Source organism: Phyllobates terribilis, unplaced genomic scaffold (assembly GCF_046119375.1).
Source record: "Phyllobates terribilis strain yellow unplaced genomic scaffold, ASM4611937v1 Scaffold_7__3_contigs__length_470593459, whole genome shotgun sequence".
NCBI classification, from domain to species: domain Eukaryota; kingdom Metazoa; phylum Chordata; class Amphibia; order Anura; family Dendrobatidae; genus Phyllobates; species Phyllobates terribilis.
In genome coordinates this window covers 69,015,224-69,040,093 of record NW_027362767.1, presented here as the reverse complement: position 1 = coordinate 69,040,093, position 24,870 = coordinate 69,015,224, and the positions used below count along the sequence as shown (strand labels likewise).

General features: G+C 42.7%; 1 protein-coding gene and 1 long non-coding RNA gene across 2 annotated transcripts in view; one reads left to right on the top strand and one right to left on the bottom strand.

Moving 5' to 3' along the window:
• The window catches only part of SLC38A6 (solute carrier family 38 member 6), a 51,881-nt gene extending 41,445 nt beyond the window's left edge, over window positions 1–10,436 (top strand). The window contains exons 13-16 of the mRNA XM_073638717.1: window positions 34–158; window positions 271–415; window positions 2,171–2,265; window positions 2,749–10,436. Of these exons, the coding sequence (XP_073494818.1) occupies window positions 34–158; window positions 271–415; window positions 2,171–2,265; window positions 2,749–2,832 (449 nt within the window). The 3' untranslated portion in view covers window positions 2,833–10,436. The remainder of the gene's footprint in view (window positions 1–33; window positions 159–270; window positions 416–2,170; window positions 2,266–2,748) is intronic.
• Window positions 110–24,870, bottom strand: part of LOC141153684 (uncharacterized) — a 56,953-nt gene continuing 32,192 nt past the window's right edge. Inside the window, exon 3 of the long non-coding RNA XR_012247332.1 lies at window positions 110–633. This is a non-coding gene — a long non-coding RNA (uncharacterized lncRNA). The remainder of the gene's footprint in view (window positions 634–24,870) is intronic.

The following is a 24,870-nucleotide window of genomic DNA, read 5'->3' as shown; positions in this document are numbered from 1 at the left end:
ATTATATATTCTGTATATATGTCACCATTGCAGACAAGGTGGAGTCTGAGCTACTACAAGGTTACAGCAGATTTCTGCCGCGGGACACTCTGATTATAACTCTCCGGCTCGTCATTCTCCTGGCCGTGCTCCTGACAGTGCCACTTATTCATTTTCCTGTAAGTAGCACACAGTTGCTATATATATATAATATAATATATCCTTTTGTAGAAATTCAATAACATTTCCTAAATTACATTTTCATTTTGTTTTTATTATTTTTTTTTATAGGCAAGAAAGGCTTTAATGATGATGTTCTTCTCTAACCAACAATTCTCCTACCTCCGCCATATAGCAGTGACCCTGTTCCTGAATATAGTTATCGTACTTCTTGCCATATTTGTTCCAGACATAAGGAGCGTATTTGGTGTTGTTGGTGAGTTAACAAAAATCCCGGCCTATCTGCCTCTTTTCTCTATATCTATGTATATGTGGCCCAGTCGCCCTCCTGTCCTGGTAAATACTTGTAATCCTCCTTACATAACAATTCTGAGTGTCTTCTTACAACCCTGCATTGTACCGTTCCCATGTTATTCCTCCTCGCAGTAGATGAATAAATTGACAACTGGGCATGGATTGTCAATAGGATGTATCCTAAAAAGAAGGAACATAAAAACATTTCACTTGGCACCATAGAAAACTAGAAACAAAAACACAAACTTTTAAATTAGATAATATTTTCTAAAAAGACGATGAAAATAGCAACGAATATGCAGAATAGTATATCAGGACACCGCAAATAAATTGCATACATTTCACAATGGGTACTATATGTATGCTAGGATTCCCTGATATCTGTCACTACCTAGCCGCGGACATTGGCACTCTAAAAAGTACAAAAATGGTGTCGCCCCCCCCCCCCCCCCACTGCTCAATGAAGACTGTGCCCTGAACAGTCCCAAGATTATTCCCATAGATACAAAAGGATATAGAATATAATGCTTAGCTATCAAAATGAACTAAATGGTAACATACCAATAAGGAATAGATAATAATGTAGCAACAAATATTGTACAAGGTAATCATCTGGAATCACTGTAGGTCCGTCACTAAGTACTCAACTCTTTCCGATGCGTTTCCCCTCTGGTGTATCGAGCTTCATCAGGGGAACAAAGCTGAGGACCCATTAGTAGAGGAAGTATTAAAAATTTGAAATTTTGTTTTCCATCCATACTTGCTCTACTACTTTTTTCTGTGTTTGTTTTTTTTAATATGTATCAAAAAGATTACAAGTCAAAGAAAATCTATCAAGGTGTTAATAAGCACAGACCTACTGAACCCAGGCACCGGGGCAGGTCCCCTTTAGGCCTTATTCAGGTGTACATTTTTGTTGTACATGTTCTGACCCTATTTTGGAGACAGCCCGTTTTCTGACCATCAGAACGAGATATGTCCGCTGATGTGGATTAATCTTGCCCATTTGAGTAGCGCTGTCAAAAAAACATCTAGCACTCTGACGCCATCCATCTGTCATCAGGGTGCTGTTTTTTTTTTTTGTTTTTTTTTTTATAATTGTCTTTGGCCTCATTCAGACGTCTGTGTTGCAAATACATACTTTTATGGGTTTTTTTCATTTTTATTATCAGTAGTGCTGTTCACATGTCCATGTTTTCCAGCAGCACAGATGACAAGGCCCAATACAAAATTATGGGTCTCAAAAACACGTACAGTAAATGGATGACTTCATGGTCAGTCCGTGTTTAACATTGCAAAGTATAGGAGCTTTGTCATTTATTTCTACAACCTTCCAAAACACAGGCGACACTGATGGTAAAAACAGACACACGGATGACATAGGTATCATTTTTTCACAGACGTGTGAATGAGGCCTAATGGGTAGGCAAGCTTGCAATTTTTTTTTTATTTTTTATATATATATTATGGGAAAAATTTATATAGGATCCAGCACACTGATCAAAAAATGTACTTGTTTTCTCATGTGCAAAAAAACAAAAAAGCTCAAATGTGATTGAGGCTTAACCGGTGTAAGACCCTCGAAACCATTGTGCTTATTTGTCCACTTTAAACACAGCATTTGCTAAATAATGCTTTTTGATTTGGGTTATACACATTTTATGTTCATTTTATTGTGGGAAAAGCAGATTTCTGAGTATTTTCCTCGCCTGTTTAGGATCCACCACTTCTACATGTCTGCTCTTTGTCTTCCCTGGAATCTTTTACATGAAGCTTAGTTTTGAGGACTTCTTATCCCTCCAGAAGTTTGGGGTATGTGGATTTTATTTTTCCTGTATTCTGTACAAACCGCTGTATTGAATTGCTGTAACTTGTGGGCATATTCCCAAGCTGCGTGTTTATGTAGCGTCCCCAGCTTGGTGAGAACCGTGCCCACTAATATAGGCACAAGACTTCTGGTCGGTAATTTTCTTTCCTTTGTTGGTAAGGCCGACCCCTTTATCAGCCTCCGTACAAAAGCAAAGACTCCTTTCGCCTAAATTGAATATATATTTTTTTTATGCGGGATCGCCCATCATGTGAAGACTTTTTTTTACAGCAGTCCGCGTGAACTGGCTTTATGCCGTCAGTCTCCTGAACTATTGCTCACAATAACAGCCATCGTCAACCTGTTTTCCCAAACCAACAATGGGGAAATGATCTGAGCTGAGGCCGGGCTGATCGGCTGTTCTCACACAGTGTAAATTGATTCCTTCCACAAGTACTAATTAGTGTTTGTTTTCTTTGTGTTCCCAGGCCTGTGGGTTGGTCGTTCTCGGTATTTGTATTGGTGCCTGCAGTTTAACGCTAATTACCATGAACTGGGCTTACAATGAATGAGAGGATCGCACCGGCTGAGTTTTACATCTGAGCAGAATGTGCAACGATTTACAGCCATGGGATATCCAGTGTCAGGGGGAAATTGGTTGAGAAATAGTTTATGTTGAACGCACGACACTCAACCACTCCTCCATATTTTAGGGAATGACCATTTACTTTCCCGGGTGGATTTATTCTGTTCATTAAAAGGGAAGAGGGGAGGGGGTTAGTTTTGGAATAATGTTACATGACCAAAGCTTCAGGTCATCCCTTAATTACGCCAAGAAACTGAGGACTGGTTCTGTTACTCACAAAAAAGATGTTTTTAAAGCGGTATGACTTTCCAGATGCTGTGAATGTGCAGCTCCAGAAATGCCATTTTATCTGTTGTTTTGTGATGAGTGCAAGTGCTCGTTACTCGAGTTTGTCGAGGGTGTTCGGGTATTCATAGTATCGCGGGTGCTCAAGTGACATGTTCCAAGTCCCCGTGGCCGCATATTACACAGCCACATAACATGCAGGGATTGTCCGTGTTTGTCAGGCAATCCCCGCATGTTTTTTGGCTGTCTACCAGCCGCTAAACATGCAGCCATAGGGTCTCGAACATGTCACTCGAGCACCCACAATACTCTGTGCATACCCGAACACCCTAAACAAACTTAAGTAACGACTCTCTGCTTCTTTTTCTGTTTCTAATACTAAGGGTAAGTTCAGACTAGCGCTGATCTTTGCAGACCGGTCATGCCTGTGACTTGCTCCGTGATTACTTTCCATGCAGAGCCGAGGTCCATGTGATAAACCTCCGATGTGCAGTAGCACATAGACTAACATTGGTGCACATTCAGACCATGTGGGTACGCTGTACACATGGACCGAAAACACACTTGTTTGAACAAAGCTAGAGGCAGAATGCCCACGTCTGAGTTTGGGACGGACAGAAAAGAAATGTAACGCAGATGGCATCCGTGGGCTGTCTTTATGAATTGCGGACCCCGTCATTAGAATTGGCCGGTTAAGTCTGCAAATCGGATCAAACGCAAACATCTCACCATTTTTTTTTTGCATTTTTAGAATGGTTTCATCGCGCTGTTGTTTTATTTTTTTTAATGTCTGTATATGTTTACAAATTGGTTATAAAGGTTGGGAGAATAGAGAATGTTAAAGGGATTTTACCAAACTTTTAAGCTCTCCCCGATCAATAGAATAGGATATAACTTACTGATCACTGGACAACCAGCGAGCTTGCAGCTCTGTACCATCTCCAGCAGTCCCATAGAAAATGCATGGGGCGGAGGTGCGCATGCTCGATCTCTGCTCCATTCAGACCAGGCTTCACAGAACCCCGTATTTGAAATCACTGGGGGTCCCAGCGATCAGTACTGACCTATCACTAGGGAATGACTTAGACTATTAACAGGTATTTACCATATTTCAAAGATGTAAAATATCGTAGTAGTTGCTTTTATTTGACTACAGATACATGTTGATGTCAGCATTTCCAGAAACTTGTTCACTACAGTTGCTTTTTATTATTATTCCCATCATTGAAAGAGTTCTCCGATTATACTGGGGGCAAGAAGGTCTGGTACTCTGATCATTTAGCATTGTTCCCCTATGCAAGTAACACTTCTCTGCCATTATATATATATATACACATACACTGTGTGCAGAATTATTAGGCAAGTTGTATTTTAGAGGATTATTTTTATTATTGATCAACAACTATGTTCTCAATCAACCCAAAAGACTCATAAATATCCAAATTTTTGGAAGTTGGAGTGGGATTTTTTTTCGATTTGGCTATCTTAGGAGGATATCTGTTTGTGCAGGTAACTATTACTGTGCAGAATTATTAGGCAACTTAATAAAAACCAAATATAATCCCATCTCACTTGTTTATTTTCACCAGGTAAACCAATATCAGTGCACAAAATTTAGAAATAAACATTTCTGACATGCAAAAACAAAAACCAAAAAAAATTAGTGATCAATATAGCCACCGTTTTTTATGATGACACTCAACAGCCTTCCATCCATAGATTCTGTCAGTTGCTTGATCTGTTTTCGATCAACATTGCGTGCAGCAGCCACCACAGCCTCCCAGACACTGTTCCCAGAGGTGTACTGTTTTCCCTCCCTGTAGATCTCACGTTTTATGATGGACCACAGGTTCTCTATGGGGTTCAGATCAGGTGAACAAGGGGGTCATGTCATTATTTTTTCTTCTTTTAGACCTTTACTGGCCAGCCACGCTGTGGAGTAGTTGGATGCATGTGATGGAGCATTGTCCTGCATGAAAATCATGTTTTTCTTGAACAATACAGACTTCTTCTTGTATCACTGCTTGAAGAAGTTGTCTTCCAGAAACTGGCAGTAGGTCTGGCAGTTGAGCTTCACTCCATCCTCAGCCCGAAAAGATCCCACAAGTTCATCTTTGATGATACCAGCCGATACCAGTACCCCACCTCCACCTTGCTGGCGTCTGAGTCGGAGTGGAGCTCTCTGCCCTTTACTGATCCAGGCTCTGGCCCATCAAGAGTCACTCTCATTTCATCAGTCCATAAAACCTTTGAAAAATCAGTCTTAAGATATTTCTTGGCCCATTCTTGACGTTTTATCTTATGTTTCTTGTTCATAGGTGATCGTTTTTCAGCCTTCCTTACCTTGGCCATGTCCCTGAGTATCGCCCACCTTGTGCTTTTTGATACTCCAGTAACGTTGCAGCTCTGAAATATGGCAAAACTGGTGGCGAATGGCATCTTGGCAGCTTCACGCTTGATTTTCCTCAATTCATGGGCTGTTATTTTGCACCTTTTTTGGCCAACACGCTTCTTGCGACCCTGTTGGCTATTTGCCATGAAACGCTTGATTGTTCGGTGATCACGCTTCAAAAGTTTGGAAATTTCAAGACTGCTGCATCCCTCTGCAAGACATCTCACAATTTTGGATTTTCAGAGCCCGTCAAATCTCTCTTCTGACCCGTTTTGCCAAAGGAAAGGAAGTTGCCTAATAATTAAGCACACCTTATATAGGGTGTTGATGTCATTTGTCAACACCCCTCCTCATTACAGAGATGCACATCACCAGATTTACTTAATTGGTAGTTGGCTCTCAAGTCTATGCAGCTTGGAGGAGGACCACATGTATAAAAAAGTATCATGTGATCAAAATACTCATTTGCCTAATAATTCTGCATGCGGTGTGTGTGTATGTATGTGTGTGTGTATATATATATATATATATATATATATATATATATATATATATATATCAGCTGAGATTTTCACAAGTCCTCTCCTCTGTTCGGAAACTGCTGTATAGACTCCTCAATATATTGGGAATACTCTCCCTATATTTTCGGTGCTGATAAACTTGAATAACATCTGCACATTGAATAGAAGTTACTTTGCAGATACTTTTATTTACTTATTGAGATAAAAAAAAAAAATTCTCCTCCGTCCGAAGCTAATTTTGGCTGATTTCCTGACAGCAAATACAATTACCCAAATTACAATCACAGGTAATCTTTTAGGACATATTGGAAATAAATTGCCAGCTGTGTCCATTTCTTTGTCAATGCCAACAAGTTTTGACATTTAGTTCAATTTTGCACTTTTTTATAAAAAATTTACTTCTCTAGACACATGTCTGAAGTTTTGATCTGTGGCGTTCTGGGGGCCGAGACCCCATCAATGTCTAAAAATAAAAGAGCAGAAGCGCTCAGCTGAGAGCTGTCCACCCTGCAGACTGATGATGGAGTCTGTGACCCCTTTTTTAGTCTCTGATGAGTGCAGCTGAGTGCTTCTGCCCCTTCACTTTAGCAATATCAGTACCCGGACCCCTCACTGTCTCTATTACATATCAAAAGTTTTACAAAGTGCAGTTACTTTTTATAAGCAAAAGTATATAGAAGTATGGAGGGAGGTTTATGACTGTGCACATGGCTGATCTACAGCTCCTTGCCTTGGGTGGATCTGCCTCCCAACTGTGCGTTCAGGCTTTGGCCCTCAGTACGGCGGCGGCTGAGATCTTAACGTTGGGTAACCCTACTGCTGAACACTCAGCTGATTTTGCAATCTTCATTTTAAGCCTAATTGTGAATGCTCGGGTGGTTTTGTTTTGCAGATTCGGCCGCCCCATTAACAAACAGTTTATGGTCTTAGTTTAGCATTGTCATTTTGTCTTGGAGGAAAAGCTTCTAATCACTTACTAGCTTGTCCTTATTCTGGGAGAGGAGGTTTATGGTCACTGCCCTGTGTTTGTACTTGGCTGAAGTGTCAAAAAAGGGAATTAGCACTAAAGAAAGGGAATAATCTCTTCAGTAAATGTTCCCAACTGCAGAGATAAAAACGACATGGTATCACGTGAACCTGCTTATCTGAAAAATCAGCGGCTACATGCCAAAAATTATGCTTTATGTTCTCCTTAAGCTGACCTTATATAGGAATCTAGTATCAGCAGATCTTACAGATAATCCGATGTGTATGGGGGCATCCCGAGTGAAAGCATGGATTTCAACATGCCTGATCCCTTGTTCTGCGGGGAGGAACTGACATAAGATTATACCTCTGCTGCTGAATCACTATGCACAATTGTCAGGGGGAAAGGATAGCTGTTCTGCTGGCAGATATCTTATATGTACGGCTAGCCTTAGGCTAGGTTCAATCATCATGGGGTTTTTTTGTGTCAATTTTCTGCAGCAAAACCTGATCTTCAAGGGAATTTTGTTCAGGATTGTTCTTGCAGTTTTGGTGTGTTTTTTTTCACTGTTCTTCTGTCTCTTTTTATGCATGTACATTAAAGTTCTGTGAAAAAAAAGACCCTCATTCTTTTTTGCCATCAAAAACGCTGATACAAATTTTGCTGCGTTTTTGATGTTTTTTCACCACCCATTACTTCCTATGGGTGAAAAACGCTGAAAGAAGTGACATGCTCTATTTTTCCAAAAAAAATATGCAAAGCACAAAATCCTGAATAGAAAAAAAACCATGATGTGTGAACAGAGAATTCTGGTTTCTCAGACTTTGCTGGTACTAGTAAAGGCAGCTGAAAATTTGCCTAAAAATCTGCATCAAAAACCGCTGAAGAAACCATGATGTGTGAACATAGCCTTAATCATCTGATTGCTTGCTGTTGAAAAGATAGTAGTAGTCGACAAGAGAGGGGCAAGTATTGAGCTTTCTAGACAGTATCCGAATTAACTTGGATGGCTTGCTAACTTGTCTATTACTAAAGATGGCTATTGGGGGAATGATGGTTTTACCGAGCGCTCGTGTATTCTCTGTGAGAAAGCAGTCGCCAGTCGCCTGTGCCGGCGGCTTATCTCCAGGAGAACAAAGCTATAGGCAGTCCGCAATTGGATGTGCCAGATTGACATCTTCCCCCTACAATCAGTTGTCCTGCGTCTCCATACACATTAGTCTAATGTTTATGTTGGCCTTAAAGGGAACCTGTCGTGAAAAAAAATTCTATTAACCAGCAGATATGGGGTTAATCTGCAGGTTAATAGCATCGTGAACCTGCCTGGCACCAGCTCTTAGACCCCCGCTACTGGGAGGAAATTCATTTTATTCCTCCCTGCAGTGTTCGGGCCTCAGACGTGGGGGCAGCACTGGCGTGGGTTCAGGCACCACTCAGTGTATAAAAAGTGGCAGCTGTAACAGTTCCCCCAGCACTGACTGACAGCCGGCTTTAATGCTCTGCTGCTGTCAGTCAGTGCCAGGGGCGCAGGTACAGCAGGGTGCTGTTACAGCCGATGCTCTCCATACACCGAGCGGTGAATGAACCTGTGCCACCCTCATGACTAAAACTCGAACACCGCGGGGAAATAAAGTTAATTTCCTGCCGGCAGAGGGGCTCTCAGTGCCGGGCGCTGGGCAGGTTCACAACACTATTCACCGGCAGATTAACCCAATAGCTGCAGGTTAATAGCGTTTTTTCACGTGACAGGTTCCCTTTAAGACTACTGTGTACTGAAACAGTGATCATGGGTCATATTGGAGGTTTTTTTTTAAGTTATTTTATTTTTAAACTGGAACTCGATCTGTTTGCCATAAAAAACATTGAAAGCCAAGTCTGATTGTTCATACCGGTGATCTGATATACAATTGATCTACTGGATTCTTATCCTCATGGTGTGGCTAGTTTTGATCTAGTAGAGATGAGCAAATTAGATCTTCTTCCTATTGAGACCGGTGTGATGGTCTCATGGTTTTGTTTTTAAAAACCACCAGCCCTTCTGCCCCCCCCCTTTACATTTACCAGGCAGGGATGCTCTTCATGTCCATTACAGTATTATTGGAGTTGTGTAGTAAATACCACAAGCGAGTTTGCCTGGGTTTCCTCCCATACTCAAAAGACATACTGATAGGGAATCTAGATTGTGAGCCCCAATGGGGACAGTGATGATGATGTCTGTAAAGTGCTGTGGAATTAGTGACATTATATAAGTGAGTAAAATAAATAAACTTGCTACCTTGAATAGAAGCGGAGCTGCAACTCCTGGCAGAGTCCACTGCATAGTAAACAGAGCTGCTGCTGTTTCGACTCCATTCACCTTTTACATCTGGAGTTTATAACAGTTGATCCCCACTGACCTGATATTGATTAGCCTAAAGATAATGTCATGAGCCCGGAAGAGTTGGATACGTGAGACCTTCTAGGCCGGTGGGGGACCTTGCAGCGCTGTACTCTGGCATCCAATAGAGAATGATCAGAGGAGCGGTGGTTGACCATAACCACTGTCACTACATTCTTGGCAGTCGGATCCTCACCAACCTCCCATATATTAAGAAGTTGTCTTTCGAATCCGACTTATTGGGCTTTATCGGGCTATGGGTAGTCTATGCAACTTCTATTTGTGATAGAAAATAGGAGAACTGTGTCATAATTTCTATCACTAATTCAAAAAGACAATAGGTTTATTCCTCAATTTCAGGATAGGGAAAGAGCTGTGCATATAATCCTTAGCCCCTGTGTCTTTCTTCTTAATATCTAGTATTTTCTGTGGCTGTGTGTGACTTTTATACTCAATTTTATATATAGTCTATTCCCGACTCAGTATTTTTCATTTTAACAATGTAATATATTTCTTTTCACTATCCAAGTACACAGTAACGTAGTAACTGGGGATACACTATCCAAATACCCCAGAGCTGGATTCACAACCACACAGCTCAGTACTGTTGTAGATTGTCCTCTCTGTTATTATGTCTCTGCTGGGTTTGTCTGTGTACTATTTCTTTTCACTATCCAAGTACACAGTAACTTACTAAAATGGGATCTAGATGTTTCTTCATCATATGTTTTATAAAAAAAAAAAAAAAAAAAAAAGTAAAACCCTTCAGAATATATAAGGCCTTGTGTATGTTGGTGTATTACAGCTCTGTACAGACACCATAGTTGGGCACCATGAAGTCTATAGGGCCTCAACCATACCTCATTATGTTCAGAACCACCGATGCACTCAGTTGCCTTACATATGTATGGAATATTGTTCATTTCCACTCAGACTTATGTTATCTCCAACCAAAAACTGATAATTGCTGCTAAGATTTGTAATATTTGTGCCAATTGTTTTATCTTTTTGTAAAATCTATCAATAAAACCTTCCAATTTAGAGATCATTTTGTCTTTTTAGATTTATTTATAAATATTTTATGTGGAAAGTCACACTGTTTGGTTTTCACACATTTGTTCCTTTTAGTTTTTTGGGGAATTGCACACTTATACCTAGTCCAGAGGGAAAGTTTTGTAGGCATTGTATCTTGGCTTTAAAATTCAGACCCCCCCCCACTACATCTACAGAATGAAACTAGCAGGTCCACACAGCATAATAAAGTCTATGGAAGAGCGTGAAAAGCAGAGTGATTGTGCAGATTGTAGCCAGCTTACCCCAGAGCTGGATTCACAGCCGCACAGCTCAGTACTGTTCTAGATGATCTTCGTTACTATTATGTCTCTGTCGCTTTTGTCTGTGTACTAGCAAAGGAAATAAGATAAAGTTTCCCGTTTTATGTGTTCGGTGAGTAGGAGACATTATAGCAGCTTGTCCCTTCCCACTTTTTAAGATCTGATTGCAAATTAGAGCTAGAGCCTGAAGTGGGAAAGCTGGTAAACTCATGAAACAAGTACTACTTATTTTTAATAGTTACTTGAAACTCTCGATCTCCTTAAAAAACTTGGTATAACCCTCTTTAATGGGAATAGGTCAGTAAGAACAATCCTCCTAAGCCATCTATATGGGCATGTAGGTAATAGACATGAAATGATACCTTGATATCTGCGATCCAATGACTTATTCCAGAGAAATGGATGTTTTTCAAATGTAAATGAGCTGTTTAAGATCTATGGGCTGGCCTTAGATTTCCCCGAGAATCTGCCTCCAGAACTTATATTACATGAAAAGAGGCATTACCAGTCTGATGTGTAATAACACACAGCAGTAGAACTGAACTTTGCTTCTTTACAAACACGTTAGCAGCTGCAGCTCTCACAGCTCTGCTGTATTGCAACAATATTGAGGCACTGACTGCCTGTGAGATGGAAGCTGAAGCCCTGAGAGGAATCTGCAGATGTCAGGTATATAGAGCTCTGCAGAGAGCAGGCTGTCCGTCATTACATGTCTCACACTGGTAACATCCCACTTTATTTCAAATAAGCTCTGGAGGCAGATTTTTAGTGAGACCTATGGACCACCCCGCTATTGATTTTAACGGCCATAACGTCTTATTCTTCTGTCTACATAGCCATATGAAAGCTTTTTGTTTGTGGAATGAGTTGTAGATTTGAATGACACCATTAATTTTATTGCATGAAGCAGTGAAAAGAAAAACAGGAAAAAAAAACTATTCCAAGTGGGATGAAATGGTGAAAAAACAAACCTGCAATGTCTGTTGGGTTTTGCTTTTAACAGCGTTCATCTTACGGTAAAAATTACCTGATTTTGCAGGTCAATGATTATGGTGATGCCAAATTTGAACACTTTTTTTTTTTTTTTTTTTTATAGAAGTGATTAAGAAAAATGTTGGTTTCTGTAGCAATTTTCTGAGACCCATTATGTTTTGATTTTTCTGTCAATTTGAGCAGTGTTTGGGTCTTGTTTTTTTTTCATGGCGAGCCAATTGTTTTATGAATACCGTTTTGGGGTACATAGAACATTTTTATATGGTTTATATTTTTTTTTAGGTCAGATATAGATATATAAGTGCAAATATGCAGACAATATACACTGCTGGCTCAAGAAAAAAAACAGTAAGGAAAAAAATTAAGACCATTGGTGAGCTGTAGAGGTATATAGAGAGGATATTGCGACCCTGAGGTCCATTTACGGTGCAAGATTATCATCGAGTGTTCCTATGAATGCTCATGTCACAATCTCAGTCCAAACAGGCTGCCGATCACCAAAGACGAATGCGCTTTTTGCATCTTGCTTCATCAGAACCCCTTCTGATGAAGCAAGATTCGAAACACGCGTCAAGGGGCATATCGTGACACATGACTGACGGTATGATTTGGGTGACTAGTTAATGTGTACAGGTCTTATAATTGTATTTTGCACAAAAGATTATCGTTCTCACTAGCACATGGTTCTGTGTAAACAGGACTCATGCTGTCGAGAACCATACCAGCCTATACACACTGAATTTTTACAGATCATTCAGTGCATAGATGAAGCGCTGTCTGCCTGTGTAAACTTTTCATTACATTTTATGGTTTGGTGACATTACTGTTAATGGGGAAATAAGTCTTTAAATTTCCATATCCAGAGGCGTAAGTAGAGTCTGAGGGACCTGAATAAAATATATGCACCCTCCATCCTGATATGTATATGTCCCCCATTCTGCCACTGCTCTTTAACCTATAGAAAAAAATAGACCATTATACTAACCAGGGGCGTACATAGAAGTCATGGGGTCCCATAGCAGAAGTATAATGCACTCTTCATAGTCCTCCATATAATATACTACACGTCACATAGGCATCCATAAAGTATAATGCACAGCCCATAGTCATCCATATAGTAGTATGGTCACTGATTTAACCACTTTTTGATGTGAGACGTATCCATACGTCCCTGTGACCTGGTACTTATTGACCAGGGACGTATAGATAAGTCTCCGCGATTTTGCGCGCAAATAAACAAAAGTACACACATTTGGTATCGCCACGTCTAGAATGTCCTGACCTATTAAACTGTCCCACTAGTTAACCCCTTCAGTGAACACCGTAAAAAAAAAAAAAAAGGCAAAAAATGATTATACCGCCGAACAAAAAGTGGAATGAAATGTGATCAAAAAGACTAATGTAAATAAATGGTACCGCTGCAAACATCATCTTGTCCCGCAAAAAACAAGCCACCATACAGCTCCATCAGCGGAAAAATAAAGTTCTAGCTCTCAGAATATAGAGATGCAAAAATTAATTTTTGTTCTATAAAATTTTTTTGTAAAAGCGCCAAAACAAAAAAAACCGCTATAAATGTGGTACCTCTGTAATCATACGGACCTGAAAAATAGCGCTGCCTTATCAATTTTACCACACACGAAACGACATAAAAAAACAATTCCTGAATTGATGGTTTTTGTTCATTCTGCCTCCCAAAAATCAGAATAGAAAGCGATCAAAAAGTGTCATGTGCCAGAAAATGGTCCCGCAAAAAACAAGCCGTCACGTGACTGTCAGCCGAAATATGGAAGAATTATAGCTATCAAAATATGGTGATGCAAAAACTAGTTTTGCAGGAAGTCCCTCCTGACAGCACCATCAGGAGGTCGTCCTTCATATCCTTGATAGGGACAGGAAACACACAAGAGGTTAAAAGGCCCCTCCCTCCACCCCTACTCCAGTGTTTTTACTGTCCCTATCAGGGACGGACACAGAAGAGGAGTACTTGCGTAGTTCCTGAGATCTGAATGCAGGAGGATCGGGACGCGGTCTTTACATTCCTCCCTTCCCTCCTGCTGAAGTCCGGAAGCTGAAACCCCGCTGTATCCAGGGGTCCCTCAGCCAGAGGGATCTGTCTCCCTCGCAGAGGGGGCTCTCCGTTCCGGCGGCTGCAGCCCTGCGCTCTGCTCCAGCATGCAGCCAAGATTGCGGAAGCCGCACTTCCGGTTACAGAGGGAGCAACACACGGACCTCTAGTAATCGACGTGCATTCCACGGTGGAACGCACTTCCGGTCTATTTGAAAAAAAGGCGACAGACTGAAAATTAAAGGGAGAACGCCTTTTTTCTGTCTGACAATTCAGATGGAAGACAGGTGAGAGATACTACTTAAAGGGGGTTTGCTGCTAAGGTTCTCAGTTCATTCAGTTGACCAGTAATGGCGAATCTAACCACTGGTCGCTCTGAGGCTATGTCTGAACCTCCAGTCCAAGTAAGTTCTGAGCTCATTCCTCTCTGGTCACCTGTTTTTTTTCCATCTGTCTATGGTAGTAAAAGTCTTGTGCTCCTTGTCATTTTAGGATGAGGCACCTAAGAAACACACTATGACTTCAGCTCCTAAGAAAAGGAGATGCGCCATTTGTAACAAAAAACTACCAAACGCTTACGGAAAACAACTATGCTCCACTTGTGTTGCAAAAGTGTTTAAAGAAGAGCATTCCTCCTTCATGTCGGACTTGAGGGCTATAGTTAGTGAGGAAGTGCAGAGTACAGTTACGGATTTAGTTTCCCCGCAGGCTCCTCAGGGTGTGCCCAGTCACAAAAGGCCACGCCAGGAGCTGGAATCCAGTTCAGAGGGGGAGGAGTTGTCAATCTTCTCGGACTCCGGTTGAGGATAGGGAAGGATCTATGGCTATTCCCCCAAAAGCTGAAGAAAAAATATCTCTTCTGCTGGGAAGATATGAATACTCTATTATCTGCAGTGAGGAATACCATGCAGATTGAGGACACTCGCCAACAATCTTCGGTAAAAGATGAAATGTTTGGAGGGTTGAGAACCCGCAGGAATAAAGTATTCCTGGTTAATAACCATATTAGAACAATGATTCTTGAAGAGTGGGAGGAGGCAGAGAGGAAGCTTGTCATTCCCAGAAGCTTCAAATTTCGCCTCCCATTCAAGCCAGAAGATATTACATTATGGGACGAGATTCCCAAGATTGACATCCCGATTGCCAGAGTAGAAAAGAAAACTTCCATCCCATTTTGCATCTTTCAAAGACTATGAGTCCTCAAATGGGATGGAAGGCAGACAGTCTCCTTAAAAAAAACCCTGGGAAAATTCTGCGGCAATAATAAAAGCCAATATCGCGTCCACTTCGGTAGCAAGATCTATGAGCAAATGGCTGGAACAGCTGGAAGACCATCTAAAGAGGAAGACTTCCAGAGAAGAGATCCTCAACTCAATCCCACTTCTCAAAATGGCGACAGGTTTTGTTGCCGATACACCGGCAGAGTCAATCAGATTCACGGCCAGGAATGGAGCCCTTTCTACAGCAACAAGAAGGGCAATATGGCTAAAAACCTGGTCAGGGGATAGTCAGGCCAAGAACAAATTATGCGCCATTCCCTTTTCTGGTCTCCGGGTTTTTGGTCCAGTATTGGATGAGATCCTGGAGAAAGCTTCAGACGATAAGAAAGGGTTTCCAGAAGAAAAAGTTAAGATATCTTCCTTTCGGAAACCTCGTTACCAGCAGCAGAGATCAGAATATTCCGGGAAAGGGAAGTCAGGGGGTAGATGGAGCTACCAGAAAGGAGGTAGCTCGACAAATCCCCTTCCCCCTACAGGTGTTAGCACGCGCAGAAAATGACGCCAGGAAAGTGGGTGGAAGACTCCGTCATTTCCAACAGCCCATGGATTCTCCAATCCATTGCTCAGGGCTACAAAATAGAATTCGATCAGATCCCGCTGGGAAGATTCCATCTGACGACCCAGTCCGACCGGGTCTCCAAAAGGCTGCTAACATGTAAAAAAAAACCTCATGGATTCAGGAGCTGGAATACCTGTGCCAGAGACTGAACGCTTCCTAGGTTACTACTCAGGTCTTTTCTCAATAAAGAAACCCGAAGGCAGTTTTCGTACAATAATGAATCTAAAATCACTAAACAAATCAGGAGATTACAAAAAAAAATGGAATCAATCAGGTCGACAATCCCCCTGATCGGATGCAACATGGTCATGTGCACAATAGATCTCAAAGAGGCCTATTATGTTCCAATCCACCACCACAGTCAAAGGTTTTTACGGTTCGCACTAAAAGATGGAGACACCATTCATCATTACCAGTTTACTTGTCTTCCGTTTAGTCTCTCTTCGGCTCCTCGCATCTTTACCAGTTATGACATTCCTCAGAGAACAGGGAATATTGATAATCCAGTATCTAGACAACTTCCTGTTAGCAGAATCTCCTCAACAGCTGAAGATCAATCTAACATCAACAATACTGACCCTAAACAATTTAGGATGGATTATAAACTGGGAAAAATCACACCTTATTCCAGATAAAAGAAAAATCTTTTTGGGAATCCTCCTGGATTCGGAACAACAAATGTCATTTCTTCCGGAAAAGAAGCAGACGGAACTCAGGGTCAGGATCAAGAGATTCGCAAGGAGAAGAAAAGTCTCCACCCGAGAATGCATGAAAATCTTGGGTCTCATGACAGCTTCCATACCAGGGTTCAGGTGGAGCCAATTCCATTCGAGACAGTTGCAGCAACAAATACTGTCATTTTGGAATCGGAAGATGGTCGGTCTGGACAAGAGAATTATTTTATCAATAATAACCAAGAGATCAAGCATTTTCAATCAGAGACCCATATCTGAAATGCCTAGATGACTGTATTATCCTCAGATTAGATCTAACATTCTTACCAAAAGTAGTTACACCTTTCCATATGAATCAGGAGGTGGTCCTACCCTCTTTTTGTCAGGACTATAAAAACGATCAAGAATTGACCTTCCATTCACTAGATGTTAGGAGATCAGTGCTACAGTACCTAGAGGTCACAAAAGACTGGGGTTTAGATTCCAACCTGTTCATACAGTTTGGGGGAAAAAAAGCAACAAAATCTACCTTAGCAAGATGGGTCACTTCAGTAATAAGGCTGGCCTATTCATCTGAGGGGAAATCTCCAGAGAATATTAGAGCCCATTCTACCAGAGCTATGTCCACATCATGGGCAGAAAGAGCAGGGGCATCTGTGGACCAAATCTGCAAGGCCGCAACTTGGTCAAATTTAAGCACCTTCTGCAAACATTACAAATTAGACATTGTCAGGTCAGGATATGGCCTTCGGAAGGAAGGTCCTCCAGGCAGTAGTCCCACCCTAAAATGTATACTCTGGTATTCTCCTGATGGCGCTGTCAGGAGGGACGTCCTGGAAAGTAGGCAGTAGACCTACCGGTAATAGGGTTTCCAGGAGTCCCTCATGACAGCACCCATTACATTCCCTCCCTAGATATTCCTTAAACGACCTTGTGATGTTAACATGGTTTGTAGAAAAGCAAATAAAATAGAGTTGCATCCATCCTGGTTTGGTACTTGAAAAATCACTGGAGTAGGCATGGAGGGAGGGGCCTTTTAACCTCTTGTGTGTTTCCTGTCCCTATGAAGGACGACCTCCCGATGGTGCGGTCAGGAGGGACGTCCCGCAAAACTAGTCGCCATATTTTGATAGCTATAATTTTTCCATATTTCGGCTGACAGAGTCATGAGGGACTCCTGGAAACCCTGTTACCGGTAGGTCTAATGCCTACTTTTGCAATAAAAGGCGTCTTTTAGTGTGTGACAGCTGTCAATCATAAAAACCCGCTATAAATCTGATATCGCTGTAATTGCACCGACCCGAAGAATAAAGTAATCTAATCAGTTATACCGCACGAGGAACGGCGTAAAAAATAAATAAAACCAATTCTTCATCTGCTGTTTATTTCTTTATTCTGCCTCCCAAAGATCATAGTAATGCTCTACACACATTTATTCTGCGCTCTGCACTTACACCGGGGTTTCCATATAAATATCTGAAATACATATTCAGACAAACCCTGGCAGAAGATTCCCTTTAATGAGGCAGATGGAATGGTCTGCGGGTGTCATATCTGGTATCATAGGAGTGCATAAAAGTGCCGTTGCCCACAGTTTTGTGCACTTCTGAAAAGGACAACGCTGAACAGAGTCCAGAATAACTGTGCTGCCTCATTCTAGTGAACGGGTCCCTCTGGAGTCTCATCTGAATCACGTCACTAGGAGATTTAGATGGAAACCCGGATATAAGTGCTCAGCGTAAAACGCAGGATAAATGTGATCCAAAATGTTATGTAAAATGTTCACAATAAAAGCTTCAACTCAATCCAAAAAATAAAGCAAGTCCCCACTCAGGTCCGTCATCTGTTATCGGAAATATAGGGGCTTCCACATTACAGGTAGCACAAAGGTACTGGGAAAGCACCATGGCTCATCATCCCCCAAAAGAAACTGAGAAAATTCTGTGCTCCCAGATCCAAATGCCCCTCACCCCTTCTGAGCTCCAGTGTGTGCCTAAACCGTAGTTAGTGTCCATATGTTTTGCACAACGTTCAGTTCACTACAACGGCAGTTTGAAATTTTCACTCTGCAACATCCGCTGCTGCTTGTTTCTGGAAAAGACACATGGAGTCAAAATAGTCACTACACCTGTAGATAAATTCCTAAAGGGGTATAATTTCCAAAATGGGGTCACTTGAGGAGGGATTATGCTATTCTAGCACTTAGGGGCTCTGAATTTGGAGTCCGCATACTATTCTAGAAAAATCTACGCTCCAGGAGGCAAATATAGCTCCGTTCCTCCCAAGTAAAATCTGGGGCTAAAACAAAATTTTGGTTGTAAAAATATAAGTACCGTATTTTTCAGACTATAAGACGCACTTTTTTCCTCCAAAATTTTGGAGGAAAATGGGGGGTGCGTCTTATAGTGAAGTCACAGCTCCCTGCGCACACAGACCCGGCGTGGGGAGCAGTGATTTACGGCAGCTGATCTCTCCATGTGAGCCGCGCATGGCAAGATCCGCACTGCCCGCACTGATGGAGAGATCAGTGCGGGCAGACAGGATACAGCGCTGGAGGAGAGAAGAAAGGTGAGTAGGAGTGTTTTTTTTTTTTTTTAATGTGCAGCATGATGGGGATTAGGGGGACCATGCATATCAGGACAGGGATGAGGGGTGCCATACATACCAGGACAGGGATTAGTGGTGCCATGCATACCAGGACAGGGATGAGGGGTGCCATGCATATCAGGATAGGGATGAGGGGTGCCATGCATACCAGGATAGGGATGAGGGGTGCCATGCATACCAGGATAGGGATGAGTGGTACCATGCATACCAGGACAGGGATGAGGGGTGTCATGCATACCAGGATGGGGATGCTGTGCCATGCATACCAGGATGGGGATTGCTGTGCCATGCATATCAGGATAGGGATTAGGGGTGCCATGCATACCAGGATAGGGATGAGGGGTGCCATGCATACCAGGATAGGGATGAGGGGTGCCATGCATACCAGGATGGAGGGATGCCAGGCAGGATGGGGATGGGGACCCCGTATAAAAGGAAGGGGGGGGGGATATATACCAGGATGGGGGATATTGTCAGAATTGGGGGACATTACCCCTATACCAGTGTCAGCAAAAGACCCACTCCCCCTTAAAAGTGCATCATGACCACATTTTTTGCTTACATTTTTTTATTTTTTATTTTCCTCCTCTAAAACCTAGGTGCGTCTCTATGGTCCGGTGCGTCTTATAGTCCGAAAAATACGGTAATTTTTTCTTCACTGCCCAATGGTATAAAATTCTGTGATCCACCTGTGGTGTCAATATGCTCACTGCACCCCTAGATTAAATCATTGAGAGGTGTAGTTTGTAAAATGGGGTCTCTTATGGGGGGTCTGCTGTTCTGGCACCTCAGGGGCTCTGCGAATGTGACATGGCACCCTTAAACCAGTCTAGCAAAATCTGAACTCCAATATGGTGCTTCGTCCCTTCTGAGCTTTGCACTGTGCATCAAAGGTAGTTTTCAACCACATATGGGGTATCTGCATGCAAAGGAAAAATTGCACAACAAATTGTGGGGTCCATTTTCTCCTGCTATCCTTCTGAAAATGACAAAATTTGGGGCTCAAGCAACATTTTTGTGGGAAAAATATTTTTTTCATTTTTACAGATCCACGTTGTAAAATTCTATGAAGCATCTGTGGGTTCAAGGTGCTCACCACACATCTAAATAAATTCATTGAGGGGTCTAGTTTTCAAAATGGGGTCATTTGTGGGTGTTTTCCACTGTTTAGGCACATCAGAGACCCTTCAAACGCGATATGACACGCAGACCATTCCATCAAAGTCTGGCTTCCAAAATGTCACTCCTTCCTTTCTGAGCCCTGCCATGTGCCCAAACAATATTTTTCCCCACATATGGGGTATCTGTGTGCTCAGGAGAAATTGCACAACAAATTTTGAGGTCCATTTTTTCCTGCTACTCCTTTGAAAATGCAAAATTTTAGGATAAAAAACATTTTTGTGGGAAAAAATTGGATTGTTTTATTTTTTTCACGGCTCCGTGTTCTAAAACTTCTGTGAAACACTTGGGGGTTCAAGGTGTTCACCACACATCTAGATAAGTTCCCTGAGGGGTCTAGATTGCAAAATGGTGTCACTTGTGGGGAGTTTCCACTGTTTAGGCACATCAGGGGCTCTCCAAACGTGACATGGCGTCCGATAATTACTCAGGCAAATTTTACATTTAAAAAGTCAAATGGTGCTCCTTCCCTTCCGAGCCCTGCCGTGCGCCCAAACAGTGTTTTTCCCCCACATATGGGGTATTGGCTTATTCAGGAGAAATTGCACAACAAATGGTATGGTGCAATTTCTCCTGTTACCCAAATGAAAATGCAAAATTTGGAGCTGAAAAAAAATTTTGTGGAAAAAAACTTGAAAATTTAACTTTTACGGCTCAATGTTATAAACTTCTGTGAAGCACCTGGGAGTTAAAATGGCGCTCCTTCCCTTCCAAGCCAGGCCGTGCGCCCAATCAGTGGTTTCCCCCCATATATGGGGTATCGACGTGCTCAGGAGAAATTGCACAACAAATTTTGGGGTCTAGTTTTTCCTGTTACCCTTGTGAAAGTAAAAAAAATTGGGTCTAAATTAAAATTTTTGTGAAAAAAAGTTAAATGTTCATTGTTTTCTTCCACATTCCAAAAATTCCTGTGAAACACCTGAAGGGTTAATAAACTTCTTGAATGTGGTTTTGAGCACCTTGAGGGGTGTAGTTTTTAGAATGGTGTCACTTTTGGGTATTTTCTGTTATAAAGGCCCCACAAAATCACTTCAAATGTGATGTGGTCCCTAAAAACATGGGTTTTGTAAATTTTGTTGGAAAAATGAGTGGTCAACTTTTAACCCTTATAACTTCCTAACAAAAAAAAATTTTGGTTCCAAAATTGTGCTGATGTATAGTAGACATGTGGGAAATGTTATTTATTAACTATTTTGTGTGACATATCTCTGATTTAAGGGCATGAAAATTCAAAGTTTGAAAATTGCAAAATTTTTGCAAAATTGCGGCATTTTTGCCCATTTTCCAATTTTTTCACAAATATACGCCAGTCACATCAAATAAGTTTTACCACTATCATGAAGTACAACTTCCATGTCATGAAAAAACAGTCTCCGAATCAATGGGATCCGTTGAAGTGTTCCAAAGTTATTACCTCATAAAAAGACAGTGGTCAGAATTGTAAAAATTGGCCTGGTCATTAACGTGCAAACGGCCTTTGGTGTTAAAATAAATACTCACTTTCCCTCTGTGCGGCGTCCTCTTCTGAAGCCAGCAGCTGACTTCAGTGTGCGACAGGAGCGCATGTCATCACTGCCATACGCCCCTGGTCACGTGCACGCCAACGTTAGCTGCTGGACTCTGATTGTCCGGCAGTGTGTATTGCCGCGCACGGACACTGAGTCTACACGGTGCAATACACTTCAGCTGGATGTGCGACTGAGGACGCACATCCACTTGAAGTTTTTACTGGCCTCATTGGGCCCCTGACCAGTCAGGCCCAGTCGCAGTTACGCCCCTGTACATATCACATTTGATAATTATCATCAAATGTGACATTGAAATTTAAAGACTTAATGGCGATGCTATTTATCAATGTCTGGATGGTCCAGCCAGGATAACCTATGCTGTTATATTTTACAAAATAGACAGTATTTGTAAATTACACATATTCGCCCCCTTGAGACTTGAAATCATTTTTGAAACTCCCATAGATTAGACAAACCACAGCTGGATCTTTCTGTAGAAAAAAAATGTGAAAAAATGGATTTGTTCTCGTGGGGAACCACATTTGCTCCATAAAACCACAATAGCTTTAAGACTGAATTTTGTTTATTTGTCTCCGAGTGACTAATCCCGCTGCAAAGGATGAGTGACCTTGTGGTCGGGACAGTGGCCGGTGAAGCAATTTTTCCAGGAGGGAAACTAAGAAAAATTCCAAAACTCAGAATTAAACTCTATAGAGTACTTTGCTTTGTATCAGAACAAATGTATACTAAAATAAAAATATCTAATACTTTCCTGCAGAAATATAATGAGCTATATATAATATAAGGAAAAAGCAAGAAAAAAGGCTGAAAAGGAGCACTTCTGAGGAGGGGAAGAAAAACAAACAAAACACACGAAATAGATATCTTGAATGTGGACAACTTTGTTACAGCTCAATCAGACTGCTGCTACCAGGTCCAGGCATTCTTATCAGCTGCCGTATTGTAAGACAGCTGAAAAAAAACAACAAAAAAAAGGAGCGCCAGCCTACGAGCATGGTAGGTCCACACGAAGAGTTGAAGGATTGAAGCTCCACTTACTTCATAGAGGGGAGAAAGATTCCTATCCCACCTTCTTCCAGGTCAGCCTCTCCTCCTTGCACACTGAGCAATGCAGTGGAAATTACACCACATTACTGTAGTGATTGCCAATCCTGCCAGAGACCCGCAGAAATAATTTAATAGATAAAAAAAAACTTTTACAACTCAATAACAAATAAACAGAGCCAAATCTACCAGTTTCAGGTTTCCCCTTCGTCAGGATCCTAAATCGAGCGTCAATCCTTCAACTCTCCTACTCCCTGTGTGGACCTACCGTGCTAGTCAGCTGGCGCTCCTTTTTTTGTTTGTTTTTTTCAGCTATATAAGATATAGTCAAGTGTGGAGCAGTCTGCTAACATTTTTCATTATTGGAAAAAAAAAATCAGTCTTTTTTTTTTTTTTGTAAGGACATGGTAACATAATGCAAGATCCTAGTTAATAATGCATTTTATTTCTCAAACCTGACGCCTCTGCTAGTTCAAGTTTTGATAGAGGATCGGGCTGCCGTCCTATTACAGATAATACTTGTATGTCCAATAAATAAAATTCTGCTGCATCATTCCTCTGTTATTCCACTTAAAAATGACAGCTTTGGTGATACCATTACCCTTTGCAGGGTGTCGTGTTCCTACGCAGTTTGATACCATTGGCTAAATAATGAACCTATAAATAACTTATCAAGATTTATGATAATGAAAAATCCCCAAAAATATTTATTCAAACTAAATATTTTATATAGAACAAAGGCTTATATTTCCTTCTAGTCAATCATATTGTAGCGCCGGCGTCCCTGCCCTCTGCTAGGCAGGGACGCTGTTCCCCTCACCCCTCTGCTCTGAGCCCGGCGTCCTCCTCCCGCTCTGCTGGCAGCGCGCACTCCTCCCCGGCCACTGTGCTTAGGGCGCGCGCGCGCTCCCTCCCTCTTAAGGAGGCCGCGCGCGCCATCCTAAGGAGTCCCCGGCCAATGGCCGGAGGACTTCACCATATATAAGGCACCTCCTCCAAAATGGAGGTGCCCGAGCAATGTTGTTGCACTGTTCACTACTCTGCTTCAGCCCTCAGGTCCCGTTGCCAGTTACTTGCCAGATTCCTGCCAGTTTGCTGTCTGATTCCTGCCTGATATTCTGCTTACCTGCCTGCTAGCCTGAGGTCCGACGGTCTGCCTACCGACTCCTGTCAGTCTGTCTAAGGACCAGCTTGCCCGCTCACCTGGGAGCGCTCCTCTGCTACCTGCCTGCTAGCCTGAGGTCCGACGGTCTGCCCTCCAACTCCTGTCAGTCTGTCTATAGACCAGCTTGCCCGCTCACCTGGGAGCGCACATCTGCTACCTGCCTGCTAGCCTACCTGGAGGCTCCGCCGTCACGTGCTGTGACCACCTGCCATTCCAGAGACTCCTGCCCGCTCACCTGGGAGCGCACACCTGTTACCTGCCTGCTAGCCTACCTGGAGGCTCCGCCGTCACGTGCTGTGACCACCTGCCATTCCAGAGACTCCTGCCCGCTCACCTGGGAGCGCACACCTGTTACCTGCCTGCTAGCCTACCTGGAGGCTCCGCCGTCACGTGCTGTGACCACCTGCCATTCCAGAGACTCTCGCTTGCTCACCTGGGAGCACACATCAACCATCTGCCTGCTAGCCTACCTGGAGGCTCTGCCATCACAGGTCGTACCTACCCTTTACCCAGAGACTGCCCCGGTCACTTGCCGTGACCTCCTGCCCGTTCATCCAGAGACTGCCCCGGTCACTTGCCGTGACCTCCTGCCCGTTCATCCAGAGACTGCCCCGGTCACTTGCCGTGACCTCCTGCCCGTTCATCCAGAGACTGCCCCGGTCACTTGCCGTGACCTCCAGCCCGTTCACTCAGAGACTGTCCCGGTCACCTGCTGTGACTGCCTGCCCGTCTTCCCTGGTCGCCACCCGCTCCCTTACAAGGACCGCCCCCTTGTATAGTAGCTCAGAGGTTCCGCCTCCCAGACCCGTTACAGTTTGCTCGGGCCATGGAACCCGGTGGCACCCAAGCTCCCTCACTCTCGGACCTGTGTCATGAACTGTCCCGTCAGAGGTCCCAACAGGAGTCCATCCTGGGTCACCTGCGGAATGTCAATACTCGCCTGGACACTCTGACTGCTCCACCAGCAACCACCGCCAGAGCCATGACTCGCAATCCTGCAGCTCCGCTGCCCACCAATACTATGGTATCCTACCCCGGACCCCGGCTTTC